At 22.2% G+C, this 12,598-nt stretch overlaps 1 protein-coding gene across 1 annotated transcript in view; it reads left to right on the top strand.

Annotated features, from left to right (window-relative positions):
• LOC117178335 (pescadillo homolog) overlaps window positions 1-11,417 on the top strand; it is a 42,979-nt gene extending 31,562 nt beyond the window's left edge. The window contains exons 5-8 of the mRNA XM_033369747.1: window positions 1,062-1,321; window positions 6,604-6,791; window positions 6,922-7,100; window positions 11,074-11,417. Of these exons, the coding sequence (XP_033225638.1) occupies window positions 1,062-1,321; window positions 6,604-6,791; window positions 6,922-7,100; window positions 11,074-11,337 (891 nt within the window). The 3' untranslated portion in view covers window positions 11,338-11,417. The remainder of the gene's footprint in view (window positions 1-1,061; window positions 1,322-6,603; window positions 6,792-6,921; window positions 7,101-11,073) is intronic.
• Window positions 11,418-12,598: the final 1,181 nt, after the last annotated feature.

The raw sequence follows: 12,598 nt of genomic DNA, 5'->3' as shown, positions 1-12,598 counted from the left end.
TCAATTAAAATGGTGAATTTCGAACTAAAACGTCAATTTTTGATAAAAAGATGGAATAGTTAAATTTTCAGATGAGAAATAATAATTTTCAGCCAAAAGAAAATTTTTTTTAAATAGATAAATTTTCAAATAAAAATCGGAATCTTCAACGCGAATAATTACATTTTCAGTTTAACAAAATAATAATTTTCAAGAAAAAAAAATAGAAAAACAACATATTTTAAAACAGAAAAATTAAATTTCAACCTTGCTAAAAAATTGTTGTTCTCGAAAATTCATCCCTTTGTTTGAAAATTTCACTATTTGTTGGAAATTTCTATTAATTTTTTTTTTGCAAATTCAACTGCATGGTTGGAACTGGAATCATTTGTAAAAATTCATTTTATTGTTGTTGAAAATTTAACTATTTTGTTGGAAAATCGTTTTTTTTTTATTTTCCTAATTGAAAATTTAACTATTTGAATGCTCTAAAATCTGACTTCTTGGGGTTGAAGTCAACTATTGTGGATTTAAAATTATAGTTTTTTTTTTGTTGCTAATTGAATTAGTTTAATGAAAGTTGAACTACTTTGTTAAAAATGTTTTATTTTGTTTTTCGTTGAAGATTTATCTCTTTGGTTGAAAATTTAATTATTTTTTTAGACATAGTGTTTTTTTTTTAATTTAATTTTTCTAATTGAAAATGTAACTATTTTAAATGTTGAAAATTCGCTTTTGATTTAAAATTAAATATTTTTTAGTCGAAAATTGAACTACTTTGTTGTTAAAAATTAATTTTTTTGTTTGAAAATTCATCCCTTTGCTTGAAGAAGTTGAAAGTTCAACTAATTAAAAATTGATTTTGTCATTGAAAAATTAAACAATTTTAAAAAAAGCGATATATTTCGACTTGAAATCTAATATTATTATATTTGTGTCAAAAAATTATTTAATTTTTTATTTTTAAATTATTTCCTATTTCAATAATCATGCTGGATGTTGAAGAAAAATTAAAATTTTTGATTTATTCTGAATTCAATTTTTTTGGATTACAAAAGTGAGAATGCGTCTATTTTTTTCAGGATGTGGACCCTTCAGCTCAAGAGGAGGCCAGACAAGAAGCGGAAAAGATAAAAAAATTGAAGACTTTGTTTAAAGGTTTGAAAATTTTTATAAATCGCGAAGTTCCAAGAGAACCACTGGTTTTTGTAATTCGCGCACTTGGCGGCGAGGTTTCCTGGGATAAAACGCTTTTCGTTGGATCTTCATTTCACGAGACTGACGAGACCATCACTCACCAGATTGTGGACAGGCCGAGTATGGAGAAAGAATATTTGTCAAGGTATTTTATTTATATTTTTCATTAATCGCTCAACTTCTAAATTGAAGATTTTCAAATTTTTATGAAAATTTTCGTTGGCTTTTTTTGCTTTTGCTTTAAATTAATTTTTGTAACTAAAAATTTTAATATTTATTTATATTATTTAATATTCTTTTAGTTGAAAATTCTTGTATTTCGTTGAAAAATCGTTTATTAATTAAATAAGTTAAAGAAAAAATGTGATTAAAAAAGTAATTCAAATACTTTCGCTTTTTTAATGTAAGTAATTTGTTACTCTTTTGTGAAAAAAATAACGGTTTCGGGTACAGATTCAGCATTTTAATTGAAAATTCATTTCTTTGGTTGAAAAATGAGCTATTTTATGGAAAATTAATTTTTTTTTAACTGAAAATTTAAATATTTCAGGTGAAGCTTGAACTATTTTGTTGAAATTTTTTTTGGGTTGAAATTTAATTTTTTTTAAATAAAAATGTATCTATTGCCGTTGAATATTCCATCATTTTAATTAAAAATCATATCTTTGATTGGATATTAATTTTGTGAAGAAAAACTTAACAATACATTTTTTTATTTAAAAATGAAATTTCGTAATTGAAAATTCAATTAAATTAAATTCAAAATTCAATTATTTTGTTAAAAATTTTTCTTTGTTTTTCAATTTAAAATTAATTTTTTTACTATTTCTGGCTAAAGATTGATCTTCTTTAGTTCAAAATTCAACTGTTTAGTTGAAAACTGATGAATTTTTTTGGAAAAAGCGTCTTTTTTGGAATTGAAAATTAATTATTTAATTTGAAATTTGACTATTCCATTTAAAGATTCATCAGTTTAGTAAAAAAATCTTAATTTTCAATGAAAATTTGTAGGTTTTTTTCGTAGATAATTAATTTTTTCAACAATTCTATGTTTTGATTGAGAATTTATCTTTTTTATTTAAGAATGTATATTTTTCGGCTTAAAATAAAACTGACTGGATGAAAATTAAACTCCTTTGTTAAAAATTAAGCTTTTTGTTTAAAATTCATCTATTCCGCTTGAAGATTTATCATTTTAGTTAAAAATTCATCACTTTCGATGAAAATTTGTGTTTTTTGTTTGTAGATAATTGATTGTTTAAGTTATTCCATTTTTGGATAAAAATCTATTAGTTTCAATTAAAAATTCAATTATTTATTTAAAAATGGATGTATTTTCTTAAAAAATAGTCTTTTTTTGTTAAAAATTAAGTGTTTTAGTTAATTATTCATCATTCAAGTTGAAAAATGATATTTTTTTGGCTGAAAATAAAATTGATTTGATGAAAATGAACACTTTTGTTAAAAATGAATCTTCTTTGTTTAAAATTCATCTATTCTACTTGAAGATTTATTGTTTTGGTTGAAAATTTAAATATTTATTTGAAAACTGAGGCAATTTGTTGAAAAACGTCCTTTTTGTTAGAAAACTTTTTTCATTATTATTATTTTTTTTATTTGGAAATTTATGTTTTTGGTTGAAAATTTTGCATTCCAGTTAATTATTCTTCATTCATATTAAAAATGTATACTTTTTTCTAAAAATAAAACTGGATGAAAATTAAACTCTTTTGTTAAATTTTAATCTTTTTGTTTAAAATTCATCTATTCCGCTTGAAGATTTATCATTTTAGTTAAAAATTCATCACTTTCGATGCAAATTTGTGTTTTTTGTTTGTAGATAATTGATTTTTTAAGTTATTCCATTTTTGGATAAAAATCTATTAGTTTCAATTAAAAATTCAATTATTTATTTTAAAATTGATGTATTTTCTTAAAAAACGGTCTTTTTTTGTTAAAAATTAAGTGTTTTAGTTAATTATTCATCATTCAAGTTGAAAAATGATATTTTTTTGGCTGAAAAAAAAACTGATTTGAAGAAAATGAACACTTTTGTTAAAAATGAATCTTTTTTCTTTAAAATTCATCTATTCCACTTGAAGATTTATTGTTTTAGTTGAAAATTTAATTATTTATTTGAAAACTGAGGCAATTTGTTAAAAAAACGTCCTTTTTATTAGAAAAAATTTTTTATTATTTTTTTTATTTGTAAATTATATTTTTTGGCTAAAAATAAAATTTATTGGATGATGAAATTGGTTGAAAAGCTATATTTTTCGGCTGAAAAAAAGTAATTGGATGAAAATTGAACTCTTTTGTTAAAAATTAATCTCCTTTGTTTAAAATTCATTACTATCGATGCAAATTTGTGTTTTTTTGTAGATAATAATTTTTTTTTTGTAAATTAATTTTTTTAAATTTGGGAACTCATCTTTTTGGTTGAAAATGAAGTATTGTAGTTCATTATTCATAATTCAAGTGAAAAAATTATATTTTTTAACTGAAAATAAAACTAATTGGATGTAAATTAAACTCTTTTGTTAAAAATTAATTTTTCTTGTTTAAAATTCATCTATTTCACTTGAAAATTTATTTTGTTAGATAAGAATTTAATTATTTAGTTGAAAATTAATGCAATTCGTTAAAAAATCGTCATTTTTATTAGAAAACTATTTTTTTTTAAATTATTTTTTTGTTATTTGGAAATTTATGTTTTTGGTTGAAAAGTCAGCAATCTAGTTAATTCTTCGTTATTTAAGTTGGAAATTTCTATTTTTGGGATAAAAATAAAACTAATTTTATGAAAATTAAACTCTTGTTAAAAATATAGTCTTTTTGTTTTAAATGTAATTTAATTTAATTTGGAAATTCATCTTTTTGTTTAAAAATGAAGTATTCCAGTTAATTATTTATATGTCAAGTTAAAAATGCATATGTTTTGGATGAAAATTAATCTGTTTTTTTTTTTTTTAAATTAAGCTTTTTTCTATAAAATTAATCCATTCTACTTGAAAATTTATCCTTTTAATTGAAAATTTATGACTTTCGAGCCTATCAGTTGAAAATTAGTCTTTTTTAATTAAAAAATCAACTATTCAATTGAAAATTGATGTATATTGTTGAAAAATCGTCTTTTTGTTTGAAAATTAATTTTTTTTAAATTGAAAATTCATCGTTTTGGTTGAAAATTAAGTATTCCAGTTAATTATTCATCCTTCAAGTTAAAAAATGATATTTTTTGGCTAAAAAGAAAACTAGTTGGATGCAAAATAAAATTTTTTGTTTAAAATTAATTTTTCTTGTTTAAAATTCACTTTTCGATTGAAAATTAAGTAGTCGAGTTAATTATTCATCATTCAAGTTGAAAATTGATATTTTTTGGCTGAAAATAAAACTGGTTGGATGAAAATTAAACTCTTTTGTTAAAAATTAATTTTTCTTGTTTAAAATTCATCTATTTCATTTGAAAATTTATTTTGTTAGATAAGAATTTAATTATTTATTTGAAAAGTAAACCAATTCGTTAAAAACTCGTCATTTTTATTAGAAAACTATTTTTTTTTAATTATTTTTTTGTTAATTGGAAATTTATGTTTTTGGTTGAAAAGTCAGCAATCTAGTTAATTCTTCGTTATTTAAGTTGGAAATTTCTATTGTTGGGCTAAAAATAAAACTAGTTTTATGAAAATTAAACTCTTGTTAAAAATTTAGTCTGTTTGCATATGTTTTGGATGAAAATTAATCTGTTTTTTTTTTTAAATTAAGCTTTTTTCTATAAAATTAATCCATTCTACTTGAAAATTTATCATTTTAATTGAAAATTTATGACTTTCGAGCCTATCAGTTGAAAATTAGTCTTTTTTAATTAAAAATTCAACTATTCAGTTGAAAATTGATGTATATTGTTGAAAAATCGTCTTTTTGTTTGAAAATTAATTTTTTTTTTAATTGAAAATTCATCGTTTTGGTTGAAAATTAAGTATTCCAGTTAATTATTCATCCTTGAAGTTAAAAAATTATATTTTTTGGCTAAAAATAAAACTAGTTGGATGAAAAAAATAAAATTTTTTGTTTAAAATTAATTTTTCCTGTTTAAAATTCATCTATTTCACTTGTTGAAAAATCGTCTTCTTTGTTTGAAAAAAAATTTTTTGTTGGAAATTCATCTTTTCGGTTGAAAATTAATTAGTCTAGTTAATTATTCATCATTCAAGTTGAAAATTGATATTTTTTGGCTGAAAATAAAACTGGTTGGATGAAAATTAAACTCTTTTGTTAAAAATTAATTTTTCTTGTTTAAAATTCATCTATTTCATTTGAAAATTTATTTTGTTAGATAAGAATTTAATTATTTAGTTGAAAAGTAAACCAATTCGTTAAAAACTCGTCATTTTTATTAGAAAATTATTTTTTTTAAATTATTTTTTTGTTATTTGGAAATTTATGTTTTTGGTTGAAAAGTCAGCAATCTAGTTAATTCTTCGTTATTTAAGTTGGAAATTTCTATTGCTGGGCTAAAAATAAAACTAGTTTTATAAAAATTGAACTCTTTTTAAAAATTTAGTCTGTTTGCATATGTTTTGGATGAAAATTAATCTGTTTTTTTTTTTAAATTAAGCTTTTTTCTTTAAAATTAATCCATTATACTTGAAAATTTATCATTTTAATTGAAAATTTATGACTTTCGAGCCTATCAGTTGAAAATTAGTCTTTTTTCATTAAAAATTCAACTATTCAGTTGAAAATTGATGTATATTGTTGAAAAATCGTCTTTTTGTTTGAAAATTAATTTTTTTTAAATTGAAAATTCATCGTTTTGGTTGAAAATTAAGTATTCCAGTTAATTATTCATCCTTCAAGTTAAAAAATTATATTTTTTGGCTAAAAATAAAACTAGTTGGATGCAAAATAAAATTTTTTGTTTAAAATTAATTTTTCTTGTTTAAAATTCATCTATTTCACTTGTTGAAAAATCGTCTTCTTTGTTTGAAAATAAATTTTTTTTGTTGGAAATTTATCTTTTCGATTGAAAATTAAGTAGTCGAGTAAATTATTCATCATTCAAGTTGAAAATTGATATTTTTTGGCTGAAAATAAAACTGATTGGATGAAAATTAAACTCTTTTGTTAAAAATTAATCTTTTTTGTTTAAAATTCATTGTTTTAGTTGAAAATTTTATCACCTTTAATCGAAATTTGTGTTTTTTTTTTGTAGTTTTAGATAATTACTTTTTTTTTTAGTTATTCCATTTTTGTATAAAAAATGATCTTTTTTAGTCCATTTTGATTAGAAATCTCATTTTTTTCCCCATTGAAAATTCATCTTTTTGGTCTCATTAAAGTATTTAAAAAACTATTTCCTAAAAAAAAAAGAGAATTTTGAACTTAAACTTAAATTTAAATACTGAATTGGCGAAATATTTATAGATATTACGTGCAGCCGCAGTGGGTCTTTGATTGTGTGAATGCTCGTGAGGTGCTGCCAGTTGAAAAGTATCTGATGGGTGCTGTACTTCCACCTCATCTCTCACCTTTCTCAGACAATCGACGAGATCAAACGTACATTCCGCCCGAGGAGCGCGTCCTCATGGATCCTGAGTACCGACTCCACAATCGTAATTTTCCATAGCATTTTTAAAATTTATTTATTTATTTATTTTTTTGTTTATTTTATTTTTGTTTTTATTTTCTGTTTGAATTTTCTATTTTACACTTGGAAAAAATCGAATGGGTATAATTTTGCAGTCGAAGAGGAGGAGGACGAGGACGAGGAAGCTGAAGGAGATGCGAGCAACGAGCAAGAGGAAACAGAAGCCAACGAAAGCACGAATGAAACTGCCGGCAAGGAAGAGGATGTGGAGATGGACGTGGAGGAGGAGGAGAAAAAGGAAGAAGATGAGCGAGAACGCGAAAGGATACTCAAGGTAGGTCTTTTAATAAAGCAATTTTCAGACTTTACACTCTTTTCTCGTTTTTTCCTCTTTTTTTTTTTTTTAGAGAATTATACTCTTTTTTCCTCTGTTTTCAAGAAATTTTTCCCTTTTTCACTTTTTTTCGCTCAATTTTGAACTGAATTAGTAGAAACCAAATAAGAAAAAGTTAAATTGGGATCTTTGATATTATTTAGTTTATAATGCGTAATTCGAAAATCTTTCACTTTGTGGATTTTTTATTTTAGATTTTTGAGCGGAGATTTGAATATAATTTTAAAATGGAAAATAAAATAAAAATGAAAGGGTGAAAATTGAACTATTTTGTTACAAATTATTTTTTTTTTTCATTCATCTGTTCCGCTTAAAAATTTATCTGTTTTAGTTCAAAATTGAACTAGTTAGTTAAAAATTGATGAATTTTTTTTTATAAAATAGTTTTTTTTTTGTTTGAAAATTTATGCTTTTTGTTGAAAAATAAAGTATTCCAGTTAAATATTCTTTATTTAAGCTGTAAATTTATATTTTTTGGCTGAAAGTAAAACTGATTGGATGAAAATTAAACTCAAGTTCGATTTTAACAGTTTTTAAAATAATTAAAGTGCAGTTTGGAAAATTAAAACAATTAAAAATTAAAAACATTTTTTGCTTAAAATCTATTTATTTAACCTGAAAATTTATTGTTTTATTTGAAAATTAATACAATTTGATGACAAATCGCCTTTTTTCGCAAAATTATTTTGTTTGTAAATTAATTTTATTTTATTGGGAATTTTCATCTTTTTGGTTAAAAATTCTGTATTCCAATTAATTATTCATCCTTCAAGTTAAAAAATTATACTTTTTAAATAAAAATAAAACTAGTTTGATGCAAATTAAACTTTTTTGTTAAAAATTAATTTTTCTTGTTTAAAATTGATCTATTTTACTTGTTGAAAAATCGTCTTCTTTGTTTGAAAACTAATTTTTTTGTTGGAAATTCATCCTTTTTGGTTGATAATTAAGTAGTCGAGTTAATTATTCATCATTCAAGATTGATTGAAGATTGAAAATAATTACTTTTTTAAGTTACTCCATTTTTGGGTGAAAATTGATCTTTTACAATAAAAAATTCAACTATTTAGTTTAAAATTGATGAATTTTCTTAAAAAGTAGTATTTTTTGTTTGATACCTTATTGATCTTTTTTTTTGAAATTCATGTTTTTTGTTTAAAATTAAGTATTCTAGTTCATTTATTCATCATTTAAGTAAAAAAATTATATTTTTTGGATGAAAATAAAACTGACTAGATGAAAATTGAACTATTTTGTTACAAATTATTAATTTTTTTTTTATTCATCTATTCCACTTGAAGATTCTTCATTTTAGTTTGAAAATTCATCAGTTTCGATCCAAATTTTATGTCTTTTCAAGCGTAGATATTTCATTTTTTAATTATTCCATTTGTGGGTGACAATTGATCTTTTTTAGTTCAAAATTCATCTAATTAGTTGAAAATTCAACTATTTAGATGATTATTCTTTATTCAAGTTGTAAATTTATATTTTTTTGATTGAAAATAAAACTGATTGGATTTTTGGTAGAAAATTAAACTTTTTGTTTAAAAATTAATCTTTTTTAGTTAAATTTTCGATTTTTTGGTTGATAATTCTTGAATATTCTTAAAAATTCTATTTTTTGTTAATAAATTAATCTTCTTGTTTGAAAATTCACCTTTTTCAGCTGAAACTTTGATTTTTTTTTGTTTAGAATTCTTGAATTAAGCTTAAAAACAATTTTTTCGGTACCAATTTTAACTTTTCGTTTAAAAATTGTTCTTTTTTAGTTGAAAATTGAACTACTTGGTTGAGAATTTTTGAAGTTTGTTAAAAATTTGTTTTTTTTTTCGATTAAAAATTAAACAGCTCGGTTGTCAAACTGAACTACTTTCTTAAAAACTAAAAAAAAATTTGAGTTGAATTTTATTGAAAATTTATCTTTTTTCATAATAAATTAATCAAATGGTTTAAAAATTAATCCTTTCTACTTGAAACTTCGACTTTTTGGTTCAGAATTCTTGAATTTTGTTAGAAAGTTACTTGTTCTTCGGTACAAAATTTAACTGTTTGTTTAAAAAATTCAACTTTTTAGGTGACAATTCTTAAATTTTGTTTAAAAATTAGTATTTTTTGGTACGAAATTTAACTTTTAATTTAAAAATTAATCATTTGGTTGAAAAATTCATCTTTTTTAGTTGAAAATTTGAGAGCTTGATTCAGAATTGTGGAATTTTGTTTAAAAATTCGTTTTTTTCGGTACAAAATTTAACTGTTTATTTAAAAAATTTATCTTTTTAGTTGAAATTACAACTGTTTTGTTGAGAATTTTTGAATTTTATTAAAAATTCAACAACTAGGTTCAAAAGTTAAACTTTCTTAAAAACTAAAAAAAATGTGGTCTTTAATTTGATTAAAAATTCGTATTTTTTTCGGTACCAAATTTAACTTCTTGTTTTAAAATTATTCTTTTTTAGGTGAAAATTTGATTTTTTTGTTCAGAGTTCATAAATTATGTTAAAAAATTAGTTTTTTTTCTGTACCAAATTTAACTTTTTGTTTAAAAATTCATTTTTTCTAGTTGAAAATTCAACTTTTTGGGTAACAATTCTTGAAATTTGTTAAAAAGTTTGTATTGTTTTTTTCTCGGTAGAAAAGTAATCTTTTTGTTTAAAAATTCCTCGTTTTTGGTTAAAACTTTAAATTTTTTTCGCTCCAGAATTCTTGAATTTTGTTAAAAATATATATTTTTTTTTTTTGGTACCAAGTTTAACTTTTTGTTTAAAAATTAATCATTTGGTTGAAAAATTCATCTTTTTTAGTTGAAACTTCGATTGTTTTTTGGTTCAGAATTCTTGAATTTTGTTTCAAAAAATCGTTTTTTTTCGGTACAAAATTTAACTGTTTGTTTAAAAAATTCATCTTTTGAGTTGAAATTTGAACTGTTTGGTTGAGAATTTTTGAATTTTGTTAAAAATTCAACAATTAGGTTTGAAAGTTAAAATACTTTTTAAAAAACTAAAAAAAAATGTCTCTAATTTGATTGAAAATTCATCTTTTTCAGTACAAAATTAAAATTTTTTTTTTTAAATTAATCATTTGGTTGAAAAATTCATCTTTTTTAGTTGCAACTTCGACTGTTTTTTAATTCAAAATTCTTGAATTTTGTTAAAAAAATTTGTTTTTTTCTCGGTACAAAATTTAACTGTTTGTTTGAAAATGAATCTTTTTTAGTAGAAAATTTAACTTTTTGGTTGACAATTCTTGGATTTTGTTAAAAAATTTGGTTTGTTTTTTTCTCTGTAGAAAAGTCATCTTTTTGTTTAAAAATTTCTCTTTTTTAGTTGAAACTTCGACTGTTTTTTGGTTCAGAATTATTAGATTTGGTTCAAAAATTAATTTTTTTTTGTACCAAATTAAAATTTTTGTTTAAAAATTAATCATTTGGTTGAAAAATTCATCTTCTTTCGTTGAAATTTTAAGTGTTTTTTGGTTCATAATTCTTGAATTTTGTTAAGAAATTCATTGTTTTTTTTCGTTACAAAATTTAACTTCTTGTTTCAAAATTATTCTTTTCTAGTTGAAAATTGAACTTTTTGGTTCAGATTTTTAAATTATGTTTAAAAAATTATGTTTTTCCGTACCAAATTAAATTTTTTGCTCGAAAATTCTTGGATTTTGTTAAAAAATTTATTTTTCTTTTTTTCGGTAGAAAATTAATCATTTTTAGTTGAAAAGGGGGAATCGTAGTTTGAACAAAAAAATGTACCTTTTCCCCCGTCCGACGATGAAACGTGAAATAATTCCGAGGCACTTTCCGCGAAAATTTATTTCCTTCCAAGGCCGATCGCGGCACTATTGAGAAGGCCAGCACTATTGAGAAGACCGGCACTATTGAGAAGGCGGACTGCATTTGATTGAATTGTTATAGAAAAAGAAGATGAAGACAAAAGCGGGAGAGGTGATAAAGGAAATTCCTTGGGAGAAGGATCGGCAGGAGAGGCAGGAATATAGACTTCGGGAGAAAATGGTGAAAAAGAAGCATCGTAAATTGTACAAGAGTATGATGAAGGGAAGAGAAGACAGGGCGAAGGAAATCTGGCTTTTGAGGAAGAAGAGGCGTCTGCACGAAAATGCGGAGAAGGAGAAGCAGAAAGAAATAAGAAAGGCCAAGAAAACGACCAAGGCTGAATAAATGAATTTCTGCGAATTTTCGTTGGAGATTGTGAGTTGAAAAGTTTGATTAAAGTATGATTTTATTATTATTAAACGAGAGGAAAAGTGATTTTTTAATTATCCTTCAAATAAATCCTCCTTATTTGACTTTTAGAAAAATTAATATCAAATAACGATATTTTTTTCCTTTTTAAAAGAATCTTTATATTGATAATTTTAACTGTTTTTTTTTTAATTAGTTTTTTTTTCGAAATTAATTTTTTAACTGAAAATTTAATTCTATTTTTAGCTGGATTTTTTTAAAATTCATTTTTGATGGAAATTCTACTAGGTGGTTGAAACTTAAATTGAAAATTTAACTGTTTTGTTAAAAGTTCGTTTTTTATTGATAATTAAATTTTTCACATTATCATTTTAACTGTTCGAGTTGTAAGTTGAATGATTTATTTGAAAATAATTTTTGTTGTTTGTTAGAAATTAATTTTCTTAACTGAAAATTTAAATATTTTAGTTGAATATTTCAATATTTTAGTTTATAATTTGTCTCTTCTCGAAAATTAATTTTGTAACTTTTAAGTTAACTATTTAATTTTTGGTTAATAATTCATCTTTCTTAGTAGAAAATTTATTTTCGATCTCTCAATCATTCGTCCTTTCTTTTTATTTGAAATTTTTTGTTTTGTTTTGAAAATTCAACTTTGGTTGAAAATTTAACTATTTTACTTGAAAATTGAACTGTTTGGTTGAAAATTCGTCTCTTTTAAGAAAAAATTCATTTAAAATTCAATACTTCGTTAAGATCTAAACTATTATATTAAAAATTAATTTTTTCCGTTGAAAATTTAACTATTAGAGTTAAGGATTTATTATTTTATTTTAATATTCACTGCTTTTGTTGAAGATTCATCTTTTTGTTAAAAAATAATTATTCTTAGTTCAAAATATATTTTTTTATTGAAAATGCTACTTTTCTGGTTGCAGATTCATCATTTTAGTTGAAAATTCATATTTTTTGTAAAACTTCCAAGTGTGAAAGTTGAAAATTTAACTGTTTTGTGGCAATTTTTCAAAAATAATTTTTTTTATTGAAATTGTAATTATTCTATTTTTTGTTGAAATATTAAGTACTACATTTTTTTTTGTAAATTCACCTTTTTTGGATGCAAATTAAAACTCGGTTGAAATTAATTAATTAAATATTTCTTCACCGAAAATTTAAATGTTCTAGTGGAATATTTTACTATTTTAGTTTATAATTTGTCTCTTTGTACGAACTTTAA

The sequence above is a fragment of the Belonocnema kinseyi genome, chromosome 8, assembly GCF_010883055.1.
Source record: "Belonocnema kinseyi isolate 2016_QV_RU_SX_M_011 chromosome 8, B_treatae_v1, whole genome shotgun sequence".
In the NCBI taxonomy this organism is placed as follows: Eukaryota; Metazoa; Arthropoda; class Insecta; order Hymenoptera; family Cynipidae; genus Belonocnema; species Belonocnema kinseyi.
This window is presented reverse-complemented; position numbering and strand designations above follow the sequence as displayed.